Genomic DNA, 26,846 nt, shown 5'->3' on the forward strand with positions numbered 1-26,846 from the left:
CTGTAAACCATCCTACAATCCTTGGATGAAGGGCGGTATCTAAATTTAATAAACACTGTTGACAGGACATTTGTCCAGTGCTTAAAAGCTTACACTGGCTGCCCGTATGTTGCCAGGACAAGTTCAAGGTTCTTGCAGTAATTTACAAGCTCTTAATGCCTTGGATCCAGGATACCTTAAGAACCAACCGATCCCTTGAATCCTCCCTGCCCTATCACTGATTCCTGTTGACTTTCCAGTACCTAGTGAAGACCTTTTCCAGCAATCTTTTAAAGTACGTTTCCTGATATTGAGGTACTCTTGAGTAAAAGCTAGGTTGAATACAACCTCTAATATCCCATCTCTTGCGATGGTAATTCAACACGCAGGGTTCATCCACATGTCCGTTTGCCCTCCCTGGGAAAACCCATGCTTTAGTGCTGAATCGGAACAAACAGCAGTTGGATTTTCCATGGATTGCTGTCTGTTCCAATTTAGCACTAGAGAGCGAGTTTTCCAGGGAAAAGTGATGAGGCAAAGGCAAAACCGCCAAGACCTGTGGAAAACCACACAACCCCGTGTTTTCTAGGTGTGGGGCAAGCAGAAGTGTGGATGAGCCCTCTGTATCCTAAGCCCAGTGAGGAGTGGAGGTAGGGTGTCATCTTATCCTAGGCTGCCACATGTCACTCCTAAGGTCAAAATACAGAGGAGAATGACAGGATGGTGAAAGCAACATGTTTGCCCTCCTTCTGGCAACTGTCATGTCCACTTAGAGCAAGAAAGGGAAAATTGCAATCCTAAAGACATTGCTAGACTGCAGCTCTCATCATCCTTGACCATTGGCTGCAGCTGGGGCTGATGGGAGTTGGAACCCAACAACGTACGGGAGCTACACATTCTCCTCCCCAGACATGTGGTAGATGATCAACACAAAGGTAGAAAAGGCACATTACTTCACCTTTGCTGATGCTGAACCCCCACATTATCATCTTCTGAACCTGGTGAGGCACCAGTAATGATCAAAATTGCATTTCAGGCTCTAAGTTGCCTGCTTCTATTTCTCAATGAAGGAGGAGTGTAGTAAAGGATGGCTAAATCGGTCAATTTTTGCTTCTCTCGCTTTCTCATCTTTCTAATCTCAAGTTCAGTTCATCACATTTCTGCATCCTTGCAAAAAAACCAGTCAGCATTTTGGGGTGCATTTCCACTAATTTTTGCACGCAATTTTGCCCAAGATAATGCCTTTCTGTATATTATTTTCACTAATATATGTACTCACATGCACATTATTTGACTGGAGAACTGCACAGCAAAGTTTGTGAGAACTGTCTCTTGAAGTATACTGTAGCTGTGTTTTGGCCCAACGCATTGTTTCAGAAACTGCAAATTAACTATCTTTGTATTAAAATGTGAATTGAGCTGGATTTCACCGCACCCTACCCCACCCCTAAGTGCTGAAGCCCTTGCTCTCCCCACACAGAGACAGTTAAATCACCCTCTCCTTTGTCTTGCTGTCTTTCTATCTGCTGCTATTACCAGCACCCTCATTTTCCGTTCCATTTCGAAATGTGCTTTTTCCTTCCATATCAATTACATCCTAAGTGCTATACTTCTCAGGCTGACAAAGGGTGAATGTGATGACTTGCACTGTTTTGCTGATGGGTATTTTTAAATATGCATTTCCTTTATCGAAAGATGCTTTCCACCGAAACTGTTGCTGCCAAGGTAGATATTTCCATGTCAGTGATCTTTTGGAACAGACATCGTGTACTTTTCGAAGCCTTCACACTAAATAGACAGGATTGTGAGACTGGCCCTTAAGGAACATCGATACCATTTATTTATTTAACTGTATTTAACTTCTGTTTGTTTGTTTGTTTAATTTATATTCCACCTTTTATCCAAGGTGCTCAAGGTGGCATACATGATTCTCCCCTTCCTCATTTATTTCAGAGCAATTACATAGTCTTCTTCTTACTCATAGCTGAGTAAGATTGTCTTCCATAAACAGTTTTAACAGTGAGTCCGTAAGTGACTGTGAAGGCCAATTTATCCACACATCTTTCCACAGTAGGGACATTGGTTTCTGGGTGGAAGTTGATCACAGTGTGAATTTGCCAAGCCCAATTCAAAGCCCAAGACACCTTTGGTAAAGGCTGTTCTCCAATTGGAGCACTCACAGGCCAGTGTTTCCCAAGTGTTGGTGTTTATACTACTTTTTTATAAAAAAATTGCCTTGAGACACTCTTTAAACCTCTTTTGTTGACCACCAGTACTGTATTACGCTTTCCATTTTTAAGTTCAGAATAGAGTAGTTGCTTTGGAAGACAATCATCAGGCATCCACACAACATGACCAGTCCAATGAAGTTGATGTTGAAGAATCATTGCTTCAACGCTGGTGATATTTGCTTCTTCCAGTACCCTTCCTCACTTATTTCAGAACAATTACATAGTACAGTAATACTAACGACTGATCACTGGAATGCTTTCCAGCCTTAGACAAGACTTTTTTATGATCTGTTTCCATTCTTGGGCAGTTGCTCATCAGTCAGGAAAATTGTCTGCGGTTCTTATTTCCTCTTCCTCCTCCTCCTCCTCCTCCACCACCACCACATTTACTAGATAACCCAGGGAATAAAGTATTGATAACAAAGGCCAAAGAGAGTATCTGGCTTTCTGGATACATCCCTCTGGGGGAAGTTTCCCCCTTAGGCAAACAAGAAGAAGTGAATGCAGAAATGGAGGGGAGGGGGAGAAATTCACATAGAACAGAATTTATCTCGGTGTTCAGGAGAGGTTCAGAGGATCTCACCTACTAAAAATATCCAGCAGGGAGTTATTTTTAAAAAGAAATGCATCTGAGGGTGCTTATGCTTACACAGAGAACATAGCCCCTCGTTTATGCAGAGTATTATCTTTGAAAACCTGTCCTGTTTATATCAGGAGTCCCATGGCAACCCGGGATTATTAAAGGGACCACAGTATGGTTCCTGACAACACAAGCCACTTTGTCTGTAGGGAAGGAAAGCTGGACCTGCTGGAGAGACAGGAAATACCTGAGCACTTTAAAGGAGTTGGGGGCGGTGGGGGAGAAGGGGACAGGATGAGGCTAGAATTTTTAATTTAAGATGGTCCCACCTTAACATAATGGCTGCAACTGAAACTGCCTTCCTGTGCCTTTAAAAACCTGCATAAGGCAGAACAATCTCAGCAGGTGAAACTTCCTCCCATCACTGTGTCTGCATGTTAAATATATATATATATTTAAAAACCAGCTATTGAATTTCTGGATCAAAAGCCAGGATGGCTAAATCGAGCTTAATTGGTAAGACACCTCTGAATATCAATGGGGTGGGGTGATCAGATCACCATTATGCTCTGTTTGAAATTAAACATTATGCTCTGTTGGAAATTAAACAAAGGGTCTGCTGGTTTCTCTTTAAAGTTTCCAGACTCAAAAGAGAGCAGGGCAATTAAAGGCACAGAAGTCCTGTCCACTATTGAGTCTGGCAACCCTAGCATCGTGTCTGAACTCGTTTGTCTCTCTTCCCGCTGCCCCCGGTCAAACCAAGAGCAGTAAACCGAGAACCAAACCTTGGTTGCAGCTTGTGGCTTGTTGGGAGCAAGAGACAAACTGCAAGTCTGGGTTTGGATGACACACTGAGAAATGGTCCTTGTAGTTTTGGTACCCATGCCTTTAATTTAGCGCAAGTAACATCTGCCTGATTCTTCTCACTGGTTTCTAATAGGTAGAAAGTTTCTGCTGTTTGTAAAACAGGCATTATTATGCTGAAGGTGCAAAATGGGAGACCTTCCACACGAGGAAGTGGAATAAATGTCAGGTCATACAACTATCGTCATGAGTGTTAAGGTAAGTAAACTGCAGGATGTATAAATTTTAATTACGTCTGCAAAGACCTGTGAATACAATGCTGCTTTTCTTTAAAAACACGTAGTTTAGAAAGTTCAGCCTTGTTAACTGCTTCCACATTAACAGCACCTGCTAATGTGTTGGCAGGATATTGATCCCCAAACATCAGCTCTGCTGTGGGGCTAGAGAGCAGCAAAGGGCTTGTCAAGCGAAGTCTCAAACACCCATCATTCACTGACTAGGAAAACCAATTCCAAAACCACTTCCTTTACCCAGGTAGCTGTTGCCCACCTCGCCAATATCTAGTCAAGTGCTTTTTTTTTCTCTGCAGGGAGTAAAGCACTCCCTTCTATTGCATAATGTGCCTTGGCAAATTTCCGGGACACTAAATATAACCTCACTCATCTTCTAGTGCTCTCCAAAGCCCAAAGAAAGAGAAAAGGAAAGGAAAGGAGAAAGAGCTATTAATAATGTCTGACCTTTATAGTTTCTCTTCATGTTTTGATTCCCATCTTTCTGGTTCTTATTAAGGGTGACACATAGCAGGTCTCTGACCTCCAGCAGATGCCAGGACTCGGACATGGGGGAGCAGCTGGATTGGCCCCAGATAACCACTACCATCCAAAGCGTCAGAGAAAGGGTCATAGCTCAATGGCAGGGCATCTGTTTTTCAGGCAGAAGATCTCCAGTTCAATCCCCAGCATCTCCCAATAGGAGTTGGTGAAAAGCATGTCCTGTTCTGCCTCTCCAGGTGTGTGCTGTTACTCTGCCTGCCCCATTGGCCCCTGAGAAGGCAGTAACGACTCCTCCATCACCCAGGGCAGGCCAGGCCAGGGGAGACACCAATGCAGGCGTCAACAGACATGTCTGGTTCAGATGCCATGGAAAAGTGGTAGGTTGCTTGCTCAGTCTAAGGAAGGATCAGAACCACTTGTTGGGCTGAGTTTTGCCTAGGGGTTGCAAGGGGTGTTTCATTGTTGGGTCAACATCTTTGCTTGTAACACCCGCTGTGCCTTTGGCCAACATTTTGCCTGTGCATTGCACCAATCTGAGCATTAAAAGTTTCGGTGGAAACCATAACCTGAGTTTGAGTTCTTCATCGAGCAGGAGCCAGGGCATTTTAAAAAGGTGGGGTATTAAAAGTGCAGTGAAACCAACAATCCATGTTTTGCTAAATAGGCACATGATAGTAGCAGAAGGTCACAGAGTTTTCCTGTAAGCTTGCTAGACAGAACTCTGCGAGAGACACTCCCATTCTCCTACCTGGTGCCTGGGGGGAACGTGGGTGGCACTGTAGTCTAAACCACTGAGCTTAGGGCTTGCTGATCAGAAGGTCAGAGGTTTGAATCCCTGCGACGGGGTGAGCTCCTGTTGTTTGGTCCCTGCTCCTGCCAACCTAGCAGTTCGAAAGCACGTCAAAGTGCAAGTAGATAAATAGGTACCGCTACAGCAGGAAGGTAAACGGCGTTTCCGTGCGCTGCTCTGGTTTGCCAGAAGCGGCTTAGTCATGCTGGCCACATGACCCGGAAGCTGTCTGCGGACAAACGCTGGTTCCCTTGGCCTATAGAGTGAGATGAGCGCGCAACCCAAGCATTGTTGGGTGACTGGACCTAATGGTCAGGGGTACCTTTACCTGCCTGGGGACACCTTCTTAGTCTTTCCACCTCTTTCTGCTCTGCCAGCAATGTGAGAACATCTGCTTAGTCTGAGCATGGAGCTCAGATTTTAAGCTAGACTTAGGTATGTCTTTGTGACTGAGTGGCCATTTTGAGTCTGTCTGAACAAAGCTGCTGCATCTGTTACTCTGCAACAAGTATTCTGAGTGAGTAAATGCTATTTTTACCTTTAACAAGACCATTTCTGTGATCATTGTTTTAAGGGAGAGAAAAGGGGGACATAACAGGAAAACCCAGTCTTCCTTAAAGCATCCTGGATTAATTAAAAGGCTAAAACTAGCCTATCTAAGCTTCTCTTAGGGTGCAAAGGGATGGCAGTCTGCTGAACTCACAAACATGAGGAAGGAAGGAAAATATCTAATAAATATATCCTCTCCTAGCATCTATTCACATCCCAACAAAAAAGTGACATGAAAGGCCCTTTCCATCTTTCATTGTTGTCTTTCATAGCCCTAGTTTGATGAAGAGTTCAGGAGGACTTCAGCTCACTATTTTGTGACGTTTTGCTTGGTCCTCCGGCTCCTCCAGACAACCTATCATTGAGGATTTAATCCTGATTTGTTTACCCAAATCATATGCAGAGGTTAGACTACAGCCAGTCATTACTGAACATTTTGTACTGGTTTGTCTGCAGGGAGGTTGTGTGACAATGAGTATCCGTCAGAATCTGATTGTGTTTGTGCATTGTCCCACTACTCACCTGTTCATTCCACATTTTCAATTATTTCCCCCCCCCATCACTTTCCAAACCGCAAAATCTTGTTTCTTTTGAAAAATTGTGGGGGGTTTTGCACTAGGGGGCGACAGAGCACTTTAATCCAATTTTATCGAGTCCCTGCCTCAAAACACTCCCCTAGAGGCAGTAGCCCTAATAATGCAGGGGGGGGGAGGACCCCATGGCCCTTCCAATACTGCTGGAGTACAGTTCCCAGCACCCCTGACCATTGGGCAAGCTGGCCAGGGCTGATGGGAGCTGGGAATCCAAGCACAGCTGAAAGACCACAAGCTCACTAGTTCCTTGTTAGAAGGAATTTCCCCACTGTGGATTTTGGATAAATAAATAGCACCCCGCCCAATAGGCAGACCAAGCATGTGTTTGGGGCACCAGCAAAGCAGGGACACCCACCCTCTGCAAACGCGAATTTTATTTTGAAACAATTTGATAGAGTGATAGATCAAATTGTTCTCTATCAAATTGATATATAATCTATCAAATTGTGTATGTTGAAGTAGTCATTATTTTTCTGTTCTATTTTTATTACTTCTCCCCACCCAAACAGGGGGCATCCTACTAACGCAGATGGAAGCAATGCAAAACAACAACAACAACCCAGATTATGTCATGTTGTTGTTTTTCGTGACCCCATGGACCAGAGCACGCCAGGCACTCCTGTCTTCCACTGCCTCCCGCAGTTTGGTCAGACTCATGTTTGTAGCTTCGAGAATACTGTCCAACCATCTCGTCCTCTGTCGTCCCCTTCTCCTAGTGCCCTCCATCTTTCCCAACATCAGGGTCTTTTCCAGGGAGTCTTCTCTTCTCATGAGGTGGCCAAAGTATTGGAGCCTCAGCTTCAGGATCTGTCCTTCCAGTGAGCACTCAGAGCTGATTTCCTTCAGAATGGATAGGTTTGATCTTCTTGCAGTCCATGGGACTCTCAAGAGTCTCCTCCAGCACCATAATTCAAAAGATTATGTCATATACCGCAAGAAATGCATGTCTTATTTATTTATTTTATTTAAAAAAGTGTTACGGTTTAGTACTGCTTTAAATTCTGAATTTCATAATCTTTCCAGCGCTCGGGGCCTCTGAAGGTCCTAATCCTTCCCTGGCCATGGGTGTGTCACTAACTGGGGAAGGGGAAAAAAAGATTTTGTGGAAAACTAGATGTTGTGTTAAGTGTGTCCCGTAATCTCGTTTAATTCTGCCAAAGCGATTCCCCGCCCACGCCCCGAAATCCCATTGATTTAAACGGGACTCCGCCGTTGAAACCAAAGGAACCTACCGGCGTGGCCAAATTATTCCATTCAAGTGACCCGCCTCTCCCCCGCTTCCTCGAGTTTTGGGGGTTACTTTAAACAAACAAACAAACAAACCCTTTCCTCCCCTCTATCAAAGCAGCAGCCGCAGCAACAGTGTCGCTTGTGCAATTCACCCGGGAAGGAAAATATGATCTAGCAGCACCGAGGGGGAGGAGGAGGAGGAGGTGGAGAGATGTCCCCAAGTGAGCCAACCAAAAGACAAGGGTCGGGGCAGAAGGAAGTCACTTCCGCGCCTTCGGGTTTTCTGGAGATTACGGTAAACGCGTCTCGGTCACGTGTGTCACTTTCTCTCCCTCTCTCTGTGTGTCTGATAATTACTGGAAGAGGGCAGAAAGATGAACCCGAGGGGACTAGCAGGAGAAAAAAATGCGCCCTTGAGTTCCGACGAGACGGTTCCACCTTAAAAGCCACCCCGGGAAAGGGAGCGCAGGATTCCCCCGAAGGAAAGCCCACCCAGAGTTTGCCTGGGTCTTTTATTTAGGAGCGAGAAAGTGAGGAGGGGGGAGGGGAGAGAACTCATCCAGCCTCCCACGCACCCCCTTCCAGTTCCATCCCTAGGCTCGGGGCGCGCGCGCGCGCGCGCATCGTGTCCGGTCCGGGGGTCTCCCGGGTCCCACGCCGTCCTCCTCCTCTAGCAGCAACAGCAGCAGCAGCAGCAGCAGCAGCATGGGAATGTGCTACAGCCTCCGGCCCGGCGGGGACCACCTGCCCATCCCCTCTTACGGCAACGTGGAAGTGGAGGTGGTGGACCGCGGCGGCGAGTGTCCGGCGGCGATAGCGGTCAAGCTGAAGCAGGACATCAAGGCCAAAGAGAAAGCGGACATCAAGAGGAGCAAAAGCATCGACAAGTCGCTCAAAGCCGAGAAGAGGCAATACAAGCAGACGCACCGGCTGCTTTTGTTGGGTAAGTGGGGGGCTTGGCGGTGCCAACGTGCCTGTGTGTGTCTGTCTGTCTGTGGGGCGCGGTGGGCGAGATTTTTATTTTCCCCTGCAAGGCTGCAAATGTGGTGTCTGCCAGCAGCAAGCCGCTTGCCTGCTTTCGGGTTTTTTGTTTTTTTTGCAAGAGAATCGGCGTCTTGTTCCCTCGCTTGGAGTGCCCGAGCTTTGAAAGGCTGTGTTCATAAGCAGCGGCAACAAGCTCCCTCTACGGTCTGTATTTGGGTTTCGCACTCCTAATCTGTTGTGTTTGGGTTCCTCCCCGCCTCCCCCAGCCACCCCTTCGGCGCCGTTTGGGAGAAAAGTTCTGGCTTGGAGGTTTTGTGCAAAAAGTCCTTTGGGTTGCTGTTGTTGCTATTGTCTTTTGTTGTGGTCGACGTGGAGTTAGTGCTGCTGCTGGTCTTTAAACCCCCACCCCCAAAGAAAACCCCTCAGCTTCAAGATCAATGCATAGATCCCGAAGGAGCTGTCTTCTCCTTGTGGCTGAAAGTTTGGGGCCAGATGGTCCGCTGTTGCAACATGGTTATCTCCCCCCCCCCTCCCGTGTCTTCAAATGATTAGTAATCTCTGCATATGCATATAGATATAGATATATAGATATAGTTGGATTTAGCAACACAGCTAAATGATGATGACAGATATGCGAGGATGACTGTAGTTGTTGCTGCTTTTAAAAACTTGAGTTTTCTCTCTCTTTTTCTGTAATGGGCTTAAATTGAGAGCCCTAGAAGAAACACTTTCCTATTGGCTCTCCTTTTGCAAAAAAAAGAAGTTTTGAGTGTTTGCAAGAGAAACATGCTCTAGTTAGGCGTGCCGGCAAATCAAAGCACTGAGGGTGTTGTTGTTGTTGTTGTTGTTGTTGTTGTTGTTGTTGTTGTTGTTGTTGTTGTATCCACAGATGCCACAGGCTTGTATTAGTAGGTTCATGTGGCTGGGGGTGAGGCTGCGGCGTCTGCAACTCTGGATATGATATCGTTGTTAAGACAAAGGATAAGGGGTGTGTGTGGAATATTATAAAGCACTTTGTACTAATTTTACATTTAGTATTTAATGTGTTCTGAACCACAACAATTGCCTACAAGAAGGGGAATTAAGCTTAATCGCTTTCATTATTTCCTAGACAGAAACAAAGGCTGATTCACGGTTGGTGTGGTTTGATAAGTGGGAGGAAGCTGCAATTTTTTTTTAAGATACAGGTTTAGTTCTGGGGGTTTCCAGAGTAAGAGAGTGCCATTTAGAACAGGAGTGACATTATAATATTCACAACCAGAATCACGGGCCCTGTGATGAAAATCAGGGCATTTCTGTGTACATATTGCAACCATATTTCCACATTAAGGACCACTGCCTCCCCTCCCCAAATCCACATTGCTGAAGTATCTGCATTGTATTCATTGTATTTTCATCCCTGCTATAAACTAAGCGGGTCTAATTCAGTCTTTCCCCAAATATGGGTTTCATACATGATTCTTCCCTTTCCTGTTCTCACAGCAACCCTGCGAGGTAGGTTAGGCTGAGAGAAGGTTGGTCACCCAGTGAGCTTCATGGCTGAGGGGGGTTTGAACTCTGCTCTCCTACGCCCGTGTCTCTAACCCAGGCTTCCTCAAACTCTGCCCTCCATATGTTTTGAGACTACAATTCCCATCATCCCTGACCACTGGTCCTGCTAGCTAGGGATCATGGGAGTTGTGGGCCAAAAACATCTGGAGGGCTGAGTTTGAGGAAGCCTGCTCTAACCACTACACCATGCTAGGTCTCTCTCCAACTGTATAAAAGCAAAGCAGTAAAATTCTCAGCAGAACATACAAATTAACCATCCAAGGACTAGGAGAAGAGGAAGGTCTTTACCTGGCACTGAAAAGACAGGTATACATAGCTGCCCCATAGCTGAAGTACTCTAGGAAACCAGTGCGGTGTAGTGGTTAGAGTGTCTGACTAGCCACAACCTCTTAAGCTACCTCACAAGGTTGTTGTAGAGATTAACCGAGGGTGGGGGATGAACCATATACTCCTTGGAGAAAGAAGTGGGATAGAAAAGCGATACATAAGCTCTTCTGCTTACCTGCTTGAGAAAGCTGGAGGGGCCAGCCAGGTGGAGATGTCAGTCACCAACCTGGCATCCAGAGATCTCCACATGGTCGCAATTGGACCCACGCCGGTTGCAAAACGCGCCTGGCGCCTGGCTAATTTCTAACACTGATCCTATCATTGCATGGATTTCCATTTGTGCAGCGGAATGCCCTCCCCTCTTCTCCCCTGTGTGCCCCTAAATCTGTTCTTGGGGCTCCCACTCAACCCTCTGGAGCAGATTTTGGGAAGTGCACATGTGGAGGGAGTAAAAGGGATCCTCCTTGCGCTGATAGGCTGCTTACATATTGGGTGGAAGCCGGAGCGCATGGAGTCGTGGTGGTGGCTGAGGCCTGGGGGCACAGGTTCGTTTTATGATGCCCTGTCTGGAATGCGGCAGGGATGACTGCCACAAGGTATCAGCTGATTTAGGATAGCAGCTAAAAATATTGCGAGCTTAAGGCTGTCTTGGCAAAAAAAAAAAAAGATTTAAAATCAAGATACAGGAATGGATTTTGAGATGCTAAAAAGGGAAATAGATAGATTGTGAATTGTGTGCTGTGTGCTGGCAGCAGACAAGGGATACGTTGTGTTTACCCACTTTAGTACAAGCCGATAGACTGGCTGTGGGGTGAAGCTGGGTTAGTATGGGCGCTTGTTCAAATTGAACATCTGTCTTTATGGGTTTCAGTCACAAATTCACCAAGTTACAACCAAAATGCACCTGTAATTTTTTAAAAAAGATGCCCTGAAGAAAGGTTAGGATTGTCGACTGTGTTACTTTTCCTTTGTGGCAGTGGCTCAGAGTGCTTGACGCAGGGGTAGCCAAGGTGGTGCCCTTCAAATGTTGCTTGACTACAACTCCCATCATCCTTGATCATTGGCCTTGGTGGTTAGGGTGATGGGAACGGTCGTCCAATAAATCCCAGAGGCCTGTCCCTAGCTTCATGGAACAAGGTGTATTTCTTCCATTCAGGTTTTGTTTGGTAAAGTTATGCTCACTTAGCATGCCTGCTTCTGATGCAAAAGTATTATTGGGAACGTGGCAAAGGAAGGTGGCGTCCTCCTCCCTCGGCCACCATGTGTCGATTAGGAAGTGTGAAGAGGTTGTGAGGTTTGAACCCACAACCCTGAGATTAAGAGACTCATACCCAACTGGCTGAGCTAGTGCTTTTGCCTGGCTGGAATTTGTCTTTGCCTGCCTGGATGGAGGAAAAGAGCAGACTAGCCTTCTGTGCAAATGAAAGATTGCATATATTTCTCCACTTAGCTTAGCCTTTGGCTCTGCTCACCACTGACACCAGAAGATTGCCCTCCTGCTAACAGGCTTTTGAATTACCCTGCATGGTTATCCCTTCTGAAGAACCTTACAGCTACTTAAAGTTTTGCTAGAACCTCTGCTGTGCATCACAGCAGACCCCGTGTTCCATGCGTGGAACATTCTTTGCGTCTCGGTTGCAACTGGCTGTTTTGTCGTGGGCTGCCACTGGCCCTTCCAGAAAGCTCTATAAATCAGGGGTGTTAAGGGCCACATTCACCCCATATATTTAAAGCGCTATGATTCCAAACTCTTTGCAAGAGTTACCAGAAACCCCAGACTCGGCTGCGGCTTTCCACCTGCAGGCCACAGTGAAACTCAGGAGACCACTTCTCCTTGCCCTCCCTTCCTCAGGACTGAGCATTATGACTGCCTCACTCCTCTGTCCTATCTTTACGTTTCTCACTTCTCTGTTTTTGCCAACCAAACCCTGGTGGCCATACACATTTCAGGTTTCTCCTGCTCTAGTTTTCCTCTAGCCATCAGCCTCTGCTCCATACAAGGCAACTTCTCTCTGTCACTGCAGTAGGAACTGTTTAAGCCTGTACGGTTTGGGTACCCTGCTTAACTTGTAGCGGCTAACTGTCTTGCTATTTTATTATTTCTTCTTCTTCTTTATTTATTGAATTTATATACCGCCCTATACCCAGAGGTCCTCAGGGCAGTTCACAGAAAATATCACAATATATAAAATCAAAATAAGAACAATAACCCAATAACACCCCCCCCAAACAAGAGCCACGTTTTAAAAGGGTATAGGATGTCCATCAGGTCAACCAACCAAAGGCCTGGTTAAAAAGGAATGTTGTTGCCTGGTGCCTAAAGGTGTATAATGAAGGCGCCACGCAAACGTCTCTGGGGAGAGCATTCCACAGACAGGGAGCCACTGCAGAGAAGGCCCTGCTCTTGTGTTGCCACCCTCCAGTCCTCTCAAGGAGGAGGCACGTGAAGAAGGGCCTCAGAAGGTGACCTCAGGTTCCGGGTAGGTTCATATGGGAAGAGGCGGTCTTTCCATTTCTGTATGGTCTTTATATTTCTGTACTACAAAGGCCAAGGTGCTGAATCTCTTCATTTTACGCTCACAACAGCCTTGTAAGGTAGGTTAGGCTGAGCAAGAAGGAGTGCTCCACAATCATCCAGGGTGGAGTTTTGAACCGTAATCTCCCCAGTCGTAGTCCAACGTTCTAACCACTGCACTGCACTACCGGTAGCTCTTGGCACTCAGCAAAATCACGATGGCTCTTGACTTTGGCACTAAATGCTGCAGTGGGGAACCTGTGGTTCTGGAGGAGCTGTGGGATTCCCAGGTCGCCTCAGTTCCAGCAACAAGCATGGACAATTATCAGGGAAAATTTGTTTATTTCAGATATGTATATACTATTGAGTATTCAGCGTGTCTAACGCAAGTTAGATTCAGAGTTGAATACCAGCCAGCAGCATGTCATGGATGGTTGGACACAGAATAATGGTAGGAGAACCAGCTGCGAAACCTCCAAGGGGAGAAGTCTCAGAGCCCAGGGAGCGGCGATGTAAAAACTACAGGTACTTGCAGAAATCTAGTAGAATATAGTGGAATTGATTCAGTTGATTTATATGCCACTTTTCCACAATGAGCTGTGCATTCAATACATCAAAATACAGAGCATTGAAAAATGCAAATGCAAATATAAGTACACAAAATACAGAACATACCAGTAAAATTTTTAAAGATGACAAAAATCTTTAGCACTCGTTTCTGTGTTAACTGGTTCCAGAAATAATCCATTAGCAACTCCATTAACCAGAAAATCACAGGAGTAAATTGATTAAATTTGGGGGTGGCATACAATTTTTTTCCTGCTGTTTTTGTGAGGGATCGGAAGCATGCATGTGCCGAAAGAGTGGGAAAGTAGCGATGGTGCCCAATGCCGTTCATCGTTGGCCACTGGTGTGGATGAAATTTAGTGCGACACCCTGGGAATATTGGTCAAAAAGCCACAGCTCCATAATGCAACAGGTACTGCAATATGAAAGAAATGTTAGCAAACAGGACAGAAACACTAGCATTGTAACCAGGAAACCTATTTCCCACGTCTGAATGTAACCCTTGTGGGGAGTGACTCTTTGATAAAGCCGTTAATATGCCTGGAAGAGGAACTGGTATTGAGGTTGAGACAGACATTGAGCCTCAGGCAGGAGCTCTCTAAATGGCAAGCAACTTCCCTCAGCCTCAGAGCACCCCTTCCACTTCTGCAATGGGGGGGGGGGGGCGGCACAGCAGCGCCCCACATTGTAAAGCTGCCGTAAAAGGTTGCTGAGATAATGTTTGGTGAAGTGTTCTGAGAACTCAGGAAAATGTCATTCTAAATGCTAAGCGTTATGTGGATTAATCTAGCTTCGAGGGAAAGATCCGAAAGGGAAGTACAGAAAAGGGGAAGGAGACCAAACATGTTGAAATAACTCCTCACTGTGTTTTCTGCTGTAATAAAAAGCAGAAGAATGTGTGGGCTTGTGTTTATGTAGCACAGATCAACTCATTTGAGTGGTCCATAAAATGCAGCTTGTAGCTTCCCCTGATTTACCAATATGTGTGAGAACAGGATGCTGAACTAGACGGGTCATCTGCCTGACCCAGTAGGGCTCTGTTCTCATGTTCCTTTGATTCAGAGACATATTGTCCAATAGTTTCAGTGTGTTCAGCCGGGGCTGCTTCTTCAGTAATATACAAAGCTGTTCAGTGCTACTACCAGCATGAAGAATGGCCCTTAACTTTCATGTAGATGCGTTTTAGGAATGGGTTAGTCATGTGTTATCGGCCCAGTTCATGCATGCTTGTTCCTGCTCCTTCCACGTTATTCTCTCCCTGCTTAAAAAGCCACATCTGTGGATTGAATTCTGTAATCGACTTAAGAAGCTAACTTGTAAGGAACTCTGAGGGGTCTGAGTTGCAGGATGGGAATGTGGTTTACATTTGGAGCTTTTTTGAAACAATTCGTTTCTATTTACTTAAACTATTCTGTGGTTTGAAATTCTTCCCCTGTTCTTTCTTTCTTTCTTTCTTTCTTTCTTTCTTTCTTTCTTTCTTTCTTTCTTTCTTTCTTTCTTTCTTCCTTCTTCTTCTTCTTCTTCTTCTTCTTCTTCTTCTTCTTCTTCTTCTTCTTCTTCTTCTTCTTCTTCTTCCTCCTCCTCCTCCTCCTCTTCCTCTTCCTCTTCCTCTTCCTCTTCCTCTTCTTCTCCTCCCCATCTGGCAATTCCCTGCTCTGTGAGATTCACATAGCTAATTAAAAAGAAATAAGTGGCTCTTGGGTCTTTTCAGCATCATCAGATTGCTTCAAGGTAATCAGCAGTCTCGGGACATTTGGGGAGTGACTTTGGAAAGCACACTGAAAATCAGTGGCCACAGGTCAGGGATGATGAGAGCTGGAGTCCAAAGACACCCAGAGGGAATCATAGAATTGGAAGGAACCACGAGGGTCATCTAGTCCAACCCCCTGCAGTGCAGGAATCTTTTGCCCAATGTTGGGCTCAAAGCCACAACCCTGAGATTAAGTCTTGTGCTGTACAGTGGTACCTCGGGTTACAAACGTTTCGGGTTACAAACTCCACTAAACTTGGGTTACCAGACGTCCCCAGATTTGCAAATCTGTCCCTGGACAAATTCCATCCCCGGAATGTCCCCAGATTTGCAAATCTTTCCCTGGGAAATGTGGCAGCAGCAGCCTCAGCAGCCTGGTAGCGCAGTTGGCTCTGGCTGGCTTCAGGAACTGCTCAAACTTCAGAAATAGACTGGAAAGAGAAGTTGCTGAATTGCAACTTATTACCAAACTTAAAACCATGGAGAGACCTGGTCTGAACAGAGCATTGGATTCTTATTTCATTATACATGATAAAGCTATTTTTAGCCATCTCACCCCTTGCTTTTTCCTGTAAGGCCAATTGCAGTCGTTAACAGTCGTCCACAGGTTTACCACACCTATCAGCCGATCACCCATTCCCACCACCCTTCTGAGTCATACCCCTCCCCACCCTCTCACTATATATAAGGGTCTGGTGACTTCTGTTTCAGTGTATCTGAAGAAGTGTGCATGCAGACGAAAGCTCATGCCAGTTTCCCAGCGTTGCAGGTTGTCCTCCTTCCTACTTCACTGTGATTGGGGTCTCCTGGTGGTTCAGGGAAGGAGCAGCTTTCACAACAGTGGTTTCTTGCACTTATGAAATCACTAAAAAAAAAAATAGAAGATTTGTAATGTAGGTTCCTAGCAGACCTTTTTATTGGCAATGAGTCGGGGACCCACAGTCCTTCCTGCCTAGTCTGTCCAAAGCAGAGCTGAGAACTATGAGGAAATGGATCAGAAATGAAAAGCGAGGTCATTACAAATGTCTACGGTGAGTCGGCATGTTCTAAATTTGGAGCATTGCAGGCAATTGTGTGTTTGCTCCGCCAAATGAGGAGCATTTAGTAGAGATGGGACAAAAATAGGGCAATTCGAATAGATTAGTTTGCACAAAAAAGTCTCAAGCTTCCAAAACGGGCAGAGAGCCCGTGGCCTGGCAATTGGACCCCAGAACCCATCACCAGTGACAGACCTGGGTACTATGATGCCCTGTGCAAGGCCAAAATTTGATGTTCACCCGGTCCTCTTGTTGTAAGCCAAAAAATAGCTTATCTTCTAATTTGCAACACTCTCTCTGCCCTCCCAAAGGCAAGTAAAGAGGAGCCCGTCTGAAAGGGTCTTAGAGCCTTCTTCCCAAAGCTGGGAAAGCTCAAAATAGGACTCTAGGAACGTAAGATGTGCCATGAAGGGATTTGCATAGTTCTAACATTTGAAGGGCCATAGCTCAGTGGCAGAGCATCTGCTTCTCATGTCACAAGGTCCCAGGTTCAATCCCTACCATCTCCAGATAGGGCTGGGAATGCCCACCCATCTGAAGCCCTGGAGTGCAGCTGCTAGTCAGGGAAGACAGTGTTGGGCTAGATGGGCCAGTTGAGTCTATATAAGCTGCCTTTCTCTGTTCCTGTACTTGGGGGGGGGGATGCAACCTTTAAATGTCTTTTTTAAAATAAAAGCCACATGGGTGGGGTTGATTAATTTGTCATTTAAATTTCTGTGGCGTACCTGGAGTTCCTTAAGAGAGCTCTTGCCCCTCTTTGTACCTTGGCCACCCCCATAGGGGTCATTAGGTAAAGGGTAAAGGTAAAAGGTAAAGGGACCCCTGACCATTAGGTCCAGTCGTAACCGACTCTGGGGTTGCGCGCTCATCTCGCATTATTGGCCGAGGGAGTCGGTGTACAGCTTCCAGGTCATGTGGCCAGCATGACAAAGCCGCTTCTGGCGAACCAGAGCAGCACATGGAAACGCTGTTTACCTTCCCGCTGTAGCGGTCCCTATTTATCTACTTGCACTTTGACGTGCTTTCGAACTGCTAGGTTGGCAGGAGCTGGGACCGAGCAACGGGAGCTCACCCCGTCGCAGGGATTCGAACCACCGACCTTCTGATCAGCAAGCCCTAGGCTCTGTGGTTTAACCCACAGTGCCACCTGCGTCCCTATAGGGGTCATTAGGAAGACCAATTTGGCTGGGCCTCTCAGTGTCCCACCTTTAACACTAGGATTAAACCCACAGCAGAATAACCCAATGGATTGTTCGCTGCCACTACCCACCATAACTCAGCTAAAAGACCAGAGACAGATTCGGATTCCTCTTGAATCAAACTGCACCAGCTATGCTTTAAACCAGGGGTGGGCAAACAAAGGCCCGGGGGCCGGATCCGGCCCATTCGCCTTCTAAATCCGGCCCGCGGACGGTCCAGGAATCAGCGTGTTTTTACATGAGTAGAATGTGTGTTTTTATTTAAAATGCATCTCTGGGTTATTTGTGGGGCATAGGAATTTGTTCATTATTTTTCTCCAAAAATATAGTCCGCCCCCCCCCCCCTACAAGGTCTGAGGCACAGTGGACCGGCCCCCTGCTGGAAAAGTTTGCTGACTCCTGAAGTTTAAACCTTTGATTTGATTTATTGACAAGATATACAGAACATGGTATTGCCATCTGTGTAAATCAAAGGTTGTTCTAGCTTCTGAACTGGCTCCGACTGCTAGCTTGTAGAGAGATAGCATCTCTTATGTACAAGGTAAGCCTGGGATCAGAAACCTCGCTTTCTACCCTCCCTGACTGACTGAAGGGCCCTCATAGTGCAGATCTAGGCTAAACATTATTTTAGATCTTTCCTGTGAAATTGACAAAGTGGCTTAAGCCACATCAGGATGTTGGCAGGCAAAAGACAAAGGTCGCAAAGGTCAGCCTTGATTTACCCCTTAAGGAAGGGTGACAGGAAGCAAAACCAGGCACCTCAGGGTGCAACAAAAGGTCAAACTTAAACATTTGAGGCATTTAATTTAACCCAACACTTCCCAAGGCAACCCAAAACAACTTACAACCAACCAGCCAAACAAGCAAAAAACCCACATAGATATATTTAAACTAGGGCAAGGGACCCCTCAAAAACATCCCACCCACTTCTAAAAGGCCACAGATAGTTAAAGGCCAAAGGCCTGGTTATGGAGGAAAGTTTTTTCCTGGCATCTTAAGATATAGAATGAAGGTGCCAGGCAGGCCTTCCTAGGGAGAGCATTCCACAAATAGGGAGCCTTCACAGAAAAGGCCTGTTCTCGCGTTGCTGCCCTCTGGACCTCTCATGGGGGAAGCACACGAAGAAGGGCATCAGATGATGATCACAGGGTCCAGGTCAGTTCCTATGCAAAGAAGCAGATATTGGATGAGTTTTCTTATTTTTGCATGGTTTATGCTGTATTTTGTTGCTTATTTCTTTCTGTACTGTGAGCTTTTAAAAAAAAGATGGGCAGTGCCCAGAAAAGTAGCTTCCTTATTTTTTTATTTATTCATTTATTTACTCATAAGAGCATTTCTAAATTGCCAAGTCATTAAAAAAAAACAAAAAAACACGGTGGCATGGTGGACAACCCCCCCCCCAACTCATAAGACATCGTAAAGTTATGCAACTGTAAAATACCGAACAGAGAAGGTTAAGGGGTGATATGATAGCCATGTTCAAATATATGAAAGGATGTCATATGGAGGAGGGAGAAAGATTGTTTTCTGCTGCTCCAGAGAAGCGGACACGGAGCAATGGATTCAAACTTTAAGAAAGAAGATTCCACCTAAACATTAGGAAGAACCTCCTGACAGTAAGAGCTGTTCGGCAGTGGAATTTGCTACCAAGGAGTGTGGTGGAGTCTCCTTCTTTGGAGGTCTTTAAGCAGAGGCTTGACAGGCATATGTCAAGAATGCTTTGGTGGTGTTTCATGCTTGGCAGGGGGTTGGACTGGATGGCCCTTGTGATCTCTTCCAACTCTATGATTCTATGAAATGACCCAACACTGAATCAAATTAATTCTCTAAAAATGCTTGGCGAAACAGACAAGTTTTCAGCAGAGTTGTGGGTGCCTGTCTGATTTCAGTGAGAGTGAGAGCAGTCTTCTAGAGAGTATTTGTTCCATTAGACCAGAAACCTTCATTTGCACTAAACGCCTTCGTTTGTGTAGAAACTGAATCAATATGTGAGAACTGTCAGACAGTCAGGAGGGCTTGCCCAGATGATCACAGGGATCTGGCTGCTGTATAATCAGATCTGGTAAGGCAGTCCTTCAGGTAAGGTGGTCCTGGGTTGTTTAGGGCTAGCGCTCTACACTAACAGCAGTACCTTGAATTTAGTTCAGCAACATACTGGCAGCCAGTATGTTGATACAGAGATGCTTCGCCCAAAAGCCAGACTGCAGTGTTCTGCATTATAAAAGAAATGTGATATTGCTGGTAACTCTTCCTTGAGTTTGGACATCCCCATGTTGATGGCAATGGGTGGCAGAATGCTAGCAGTGAATTCCAGAATCTGCTTTTAGAATAAGTTTTGTTTTTGTTTATAGAGTGCTGCTAGATCAGTCCAAGGATCAAGGGTCACAGCTATTGGTTTGCAAGTTACCTCAACATTTGTGTGGAACAATCCGCCAGCCATTTCTTCCTTGTCCTTTGTTCAGCTGAAATATATTCTCCCTGAGCCACCCACAACTGTAATGAGCAGATTGGGTTGTTACTTGTTGCTGTGCAACCATAAATGGTTTATTATATGCCTGCTGAGTTTGTCGGTTTAACATCTGCTTGCCCAATAGCCAAACTTGAGGTAGACAGTCTGTCACCCCAGGTTATAGTCACAAAACAGGACTGGGAAATATGCAACAACAAAACTGGAATTAAAAAAATGTTTGAAAAATGTTTGAAGCCTATTTTAATGGGTTCTGCTATGCATTAAAACCACAATTTCCCCCTCAGTGTCTGTCTAAGCCCGCTTTACTTAAACTTCTGCTCTTGTTTAAAACAGGCACTTTTTCTTGTCAGTGACTCTCCATTCTCACTGAATTCAAGTTTTTCCCTTTTCTATTCCTAAACTGCCTCATATGAGAGAGATCAAGAATGGGGAGCCCTCAAACATTCCATAGTACATTCATACAATGAAGGCACTTTCCTCAAACTTCCACCATTGTTTTAACCCCCCACTTTTACCCTCTCAATGTCCCGCCCTTCTTACTCCCATGCCATGGCCACTATCCTATATAATAAAGTCCCTGTGTCTCTGCATCCAGATTCCGTGTGTCCCGTTTTCCGCGCTACTGAGCATGTGCCCCAGGGACACAGGGATTGGACGCAGAGACTACACGCGCACACACACACATGCTCTCCCCACCCCACCCCTCTGCCCTGCACTGGCTCAATAAGCAGTTAAAACAGAGGCCACCAGGTGGAAGGCAGGAGCAGGCAGCAAGGCCCCTAAGCAGGGCAGGCCCTCTCTCAACGTGCCCAAGGGCCTGAGGAGGAAGCCGGGACGACCAAAAAATCGAGGCCCCGGCTTCTCCTCACTAACAGGCCCGAAATTGAGGCCCAAACAGTGCAAGCAACCGGGAGACCCCCGCTGGGCCGGAGCGGCCAGGAAAGGCGCAGGGAGGCCACCGAATGCTCAGCGCCAACCGCGGGACCCTCAAGGGCCTGAGGAGGAAGCCGGGATGACCAAAAATCGAGGCCCCGGCCTCTCCTCACCAACAGGCCGAAAATGGAGGCCCAAGCAGCGCAAGATAAAGCAGGCCACCAGTGGAAGGCAGGAGCAGGCAGCAAGGCCCCTAAGCAGGGCAGGCCCTCTCTCAACGTGCCCAAGGGCCTGAGGAGGAAGCCGGGACGACCAAAAATCGAGGCCCTGGCCTCTCCTCACCAACAGGCCCAAAATGGAGGCCCAAGCAGCGCAAGATAAAGCAGGCCACCAGTGGAAGGCAGGAGCAGGCAGCAAGGCCCCTAAGCAGGGCAGGACCTCTCTCAACGTGCCCAAGGGCCTGAGGAGGAAGCCGGGATGACCAAAAAATTGAGGCCCCGGCTTCTCCTCACTAACAGGCCCGAAATTGAGGCCCAAACAGCGCAAGCAACCGGGAGACCCCCGCTGGGCCGGAACGGCCAGGAAAGGCGCAGGGAGGCCACCAAATGCTCAGCGCCAACCGTGGGACCCTCAGAAAGCGCCGGGGTGGGCGCAAGCCCCCCGGACGGCAAAGCTCCCTCCTGGACGCAGCAGGCGACTGAAAAACAGCCGCGGAGGCCAACAAAAGTAGCGGGAGCCACCCCCACCCCACCCTGAAAAACTGGGCGTACACCCCAGAGCAGCCGCCCGGGCCGTCCAGGAGCCAGAATTCGGCCACTGGGCCCTGGCAGCAGCAGCGCTATTGACGGGGAAAAATTAGGAACCAAACGGCAGGCACAAAAAGCGCGCGAAAACAGGGTGGGGAGGGATCCACACTCCAAACACAAGCTTCGGAGGGGGTAAAGGAAGAAATACTCCCCGCACCCCCCAGCCGAGCCCGGGCTGTAAAGGTAAAAAGGGGGGGGACTTTGGCTTGGGGTTTGGGAACGGGGGGGGGAAGAAAATTAGGGATAAATTAAGGATCAAAGGGAGGGGGGAGGAACAATAAATTAGACAAGGAATAAAAGCCCCCCACGCGCTGCTGCCACCGAAAAAGGCTGAATGTTCTAGCGCCCGTTTATTAAACGGGCTGAATGGCACTAGTTGTTGTATAACCTCTGTTCACTTTTGCTCTCCCAGCCCACCATGACTTCATGCAAACCCAGGATTGTGATGAGGCGTTACAAATCCTCTGGGGGCTGCACGGTGACATCCTTACATTTTTATTATATAGAGAGAAAAGTTTAAAGGGAAACGTAACAGGAAGTTTTTGAAACACAGATTTTCTTTTTACTTTAGCATTTCAATAATTTGTTTTTGTATATAAAGAAAACGTAATTTTTCCACTAAGAAACACACTTTTCTGCTGTTAATGCTCTGTTTGTTTGCTTAAATGCATTGTATTTATACACCGTGTTAATCGTTTTCATGATTTTCTACACACTGCCCTTTAATCTTTGGGGGAAAGGCAGCTGCAAAATGTTAAATAAACCAAGAAACAAATAAATATGTTATGAATAGATAAATATAGAAGAGCTTTGTGGAAAAGGGAAATTCTGCGAGTGGTTTCATGTACATCTCAATTCATGGGGCTACTGTGTCAGCTTAGGAAAGAAAAGCAGCCTGATAAGTTCTGTACTCTGCCACATGCAGTTAAAAATATTATTTGAAATATAAACTTCCTTGTCTGTAGACTAGCTCTTTGCACCACGTTAAACAGCACAAAAGTCACTTCTCCTGGCTTCGCCCTCTAAGTACACTCCAACACTGCTTCATCCTGAAAATTATACAGGGCATGTGTCTTAAATGTTTACTTTGACTCCATGCCTGGGACCAAGTGCCATGTCTTTCCAAGGAAGTTCTCTAAGAAGACGCTCAACAAGAACCCAAACCTTGCTGAGCAGTGTTAGGTTTGAGAAAAGAAAAGGGACTGGAGCATATAGTTGGGGGGTACTCAGTCATTTTTTGTAACTGAATCCTCCCGTTCTCGTGCAGAGTACATGTGTGCTTATGCAGGAAGAAAAATCACTTTACATGATACTTATGTGGTTGATCTCATTTCCTGTTGCTAAAAAGCTAAGGATGGACTAGCCATGAATTGCTCCAGTGCCAAGACATTGCCATTAATTCCAGTGGAGCAACAACTATGTAAGATGCAATTTTATCAAACTTCCTAATGGTAAGAGCTGTTCAACAGTGGAACGACCTGCTCCTCAGGAGATGGCCAGCTCTGCTTCGCTGGAGCTATTTACACACATGTTGGTGGGCCATCTGCCAAGGGTGCTGTAGTTGAATCCAGCATTGCGGATGCTGCACTGAGCAACAGGTTGGAGGGAATGATTCCATCAAACTCTGAAACCCCACAGTTCTTTGAAATATCTAGCTCATCTAACTAGCAGCCTAACCACGTCTGTGCACACAACCCCTTTTCTGTGTTCATTGAGAGCAATGGCAGACACACAAGGGCAGCCGTCTACAAACCAAGTCAAAGGTACAGTTCTCCCATATGAACTTGCCCGGGCTTTGAGATTTTTGCACGAGCCTCTTCTCTCAGTCCCAATACCCTCACAGGCATATTTGATGGGGACATAGGAGAGGGCCTTTTTGGTGGTTGCTCCCAGACGTCGGAGCTCCCTTCCTAGAGAGGCTAGACTGGTTCCCTCTTGGTTGTGCTTCCTCTGGCAGGTGAAGACTTTTATTCTGGCATGCTTTTGGGAACTCACTGTTTTTTAAGGAAAGGGCTTCTAATAGTGCTGTGCTGGTTTTACTATCAAGGTTTTAATAGCTTTGCTTTAATAGCATTTTCATTCAATTGTAGCTTAATTATTTTGAAACTATTTCCCCCCCAGCTTCCTGTGTTTTATTCACGGGAGGCTTAATCTTATTTTTAGCCTTGTTGCGTCTGGAAAAAAGGCAGGAAAAAATGAAGTATAACAACAACAACAACAACAACAACAACAACAACCTTCTTTTTTAAATTTTAAAACAATCATTATTTAAAAAATAGAAAATTACACACACACACAAGGGAATAAATATAATAACATAAACACACACTTAAGCCACCCAACATAAATTAACAAACATACCCTGTTTCTCATATTTTAAGACATACCCATAAAATAAGCCATAGCAGGATTTTTAAGCATTCAAGGAATATAAGCCATACCCCGAAAATAAGACATAGTGATAGGCACAGCAGCAATACCGGCCATGGCAGGAGGAGGAGGAGGAAAAATATAAGACATCCCCTGAAAATAAGCCATAGTGTGTTTTTTTGAGGAAAAAATAAATATAAGACATGTCTTATAATATGAGAAACACGGTAAGTAAATAAACCAAATTAATTGAAACTTGAACTTCCGGCGAGGGTGCGCTAGCAAGCAGGTCGTGGTTTGAGACGCTCTGCTCAGCCTGGAGCGGACAGATTGGTAGTGGCGTTTCTGGGGGGGGGGGATTGGCGCCAGAAAGAACCCCCCAAAAAAGCGAGAGTACGGGTCTCTCGCTAACTTTGGAAAAAAGCGGCGCGGATCGGTGGAACTCCGCAGTGGCACTCTTTTGAACAACAACAACCTTCTTATTGAGAGACTCCTTTTGGAGATTGGCATAGATCGCCATTACTAGATTCACTTTCCACTTCCTTATCTCCTCTGCCCTAATCCTGCCCCTCCTTTGACCGCATGAAGCTGCTGGGGAGTGGATGATGGTGATGTCCAAAGACTTCCAAATCAGCTCACTCTGTGAAACATTGGAAGGAATCCCGAGTAAACCTTTTCTCGCAGGCGAACTTCTTCCTCTCTAGCAGGAGGTTATGTTATTTGGAACCCAGAACTGCATTTGCAGGAAGGAGGGCAGATGGCTGCCTTTTGCATTCCTTCCTGATTGGAAATCACGGCAGATCTGAATTAGCTGGGTGAAACCTGCTATGGGATCCAGCCTTTTCCCTTGTGATATTTGGTAGCTTCTGTCTATAACAATGTGGTGGCAATAATATGGTGTGGCTGGGAGTCAGATTATTTCTCCATTCGTTTTCCCCACAGCATCTATAAACTGGCTGCATTGCTCTGTGAACAGCAGCCTAATCATTCAGAATATGCCTTATTGTGCATTGCAAATATTCCACTGCTCCCCCAAAATATTGCATATTTAGTGCATGCAGAGACGCACAGGCAAATCAATAGTACTGAACTCCACATAACCATGAGAGGGCAAGCTAAAGTTCACCCACAAGCCTGTTATGCAAGGACAAAGGCTTGCACAATGAAATTTCCTCTTGTTTCCTGCATGAACCCAATGGCCTCCTCAGATCTTCTCTGGAGCATTGGGGGAACCCTCAGAACAGATTTAGTGGATGCCCAGGGTAGAGGAGAGGGGTTCTGTTGCGCAAGCTTAAAGGAGCAAGCTATTTAACAGTTGGACAGTCTGATTTAAATGAAATGGGGGGGGGTTCAGATTTGGGGAGCTGGCCAACTGCAGAAAAAAGGGGGGAATGCAGTGAGACCCAGAGTTAGGCTTGCCATACGTCAGGAAAATTCCTGACACGTCCTGGTTTTCGGGTATAAAAATGGCACCAAAGAATTGTAGAGTTGGGAGGGATCACAAGGGTCATCTAGTCCAACCCCCTGCAATGCAGGAATCTTTTGCCCAATGTGGGGCTGGAACCCATGACCCTGAGATTAAGAGTCTCATGCTCTACTGCCTGAGCTATGTCCTGCTTGTGTTGAAGAAGGGGGAAAAAACCATAAATGATTGACTAGCCAAGAAATTATAGGAAAAAGAATATATAAGACAGACTGTGCTCAGTTTGTGTTACTGATACCCTTGTGGTTGACATTATTCCCCAGGAACAAAGCATTCTTATTCCTCTGCCCTTACCCCTGCTCCCAGACCCTATACAAACCTGCCCAGCGGTGGTTCATTTTTGACAACTGTAGCCCAAAGCGATGCAAATCTTGTCTCAAATCAATTCGCCACACATTTCTCAAATCATGACACTTCATAAGATCTTGGATTCCCCCTACGGGCAACCTTTTGAATAAGGCAATGAACCAGAGCAAAGGGTTGAATAAGAGCAATGCATTGATGAGTTCCTAAAAGGAGTCTCTGTTTACTTTGGGGCAAACAGAAGTTGCAGCTCAGCCTCAGTCAAAGGATGCACAGCCGAGTCTTCCGCACAACCATAAAAATGTCTCCCTCCCCTTTGCCCTTGCCAAAGGCTCTTGAGATCATCACAGTTCATGAGCTGAACTACAACTCCCAATGAACAACAACTCCCAGCGTCCCATGCATGTTGACTAGGGCTGATGGTAGTCCAGCAACTTCTGCAGCGCCGCAGGCAACAAGTCTCTTCTTCTCGTTCTTCTGGGTACGGTGCCATTTCCCGGAAGAACACAGACCTGAGACAGAAAGGGGTTGTCAGAAAGGCCTCCCGTCAACTTGGCTGGGAGGTGGTGATTAGCAAAATGAGGACCCTGTGAGAAATCCAGCCTTTGAGGGGGGGCGATGGCTTTCCAAACTGCCAGCCCTGAGGCCAAAGAGGTTCAGGAAGGGAGCTGAATTTGTGGCAGAGGGTTTCCTTGCAAGGCATGCCAAAGCAAAGAGTGTGTGCATCTCTCTCTCTCTCTCTCTCTCTCTCTCTCTCTCTCTCTCTCTCTCTCTCTCTCTCTCTCTGTAGCTGTGCACACACCCTACATGTAAAGCACAAAGAATCCTGGGAATTGTAGCCTGTTAATTTCTGTAGCCAGGAATTGTAGCTCTGTGAAGGGTAAACAACAGGATTTTGTGGGTAGGTGGGGAAGACATGTACTTTAAATGTATGGGTGGATGTGCAGCCTGTGTCAGGGCCAACATTAGAAGTTGGCATCATTGGGCACCTGGCAATGTTCACAACCCAGTGTGGGGCTCAGTGCCCATCCCTGGAGCCTCCTGGCATTGCTGCTTGCTACTCCTTCACCAAGGGAGAGCAG

The 26,846-nt window shown here is 46.3% G+C and overlaps 1 protein-coding gene across 2 annotated transcripts in view; it reads left to right on the plus strand.

Moving 5' to 3' along the window:
- Positions 1–7,650: 7,650 nt before the first annotated feature.
- Positions 7,651–26,846, plus strand: part of GNAS (GNAS complex locus) — a 193,460-nt gene continuing 174,264 nt past the window's right edge. For both annotated transcript variants that reach the window (XM_035123345.3, XM_035123346.3), the window contains exon 1: positions 7,651–8,472. In XM_035123345.3, coding sequence (XP_034979236.1) covers positions 8,235–8,472 — 238 coding nt within the window. In that variant the 5' untranslated portion in view covers positions 7,651–8,234. The remainder of the gene's footprint in view (positions 8,473–26,846) is intronic.

This window comes from Zootoca vivipara, chromosome 7, assembly GCF_965207765.1.
Source record: "Zootoca vivipara chromosome 7, rZooViv2.hap1.1, whole genome shotgun sequence".
NCBI lineage: Eukaryota > Metazoa > Chordata > Lepidosauria > Squamata > Lacertidae > Zootoca > Zootoca vivipara.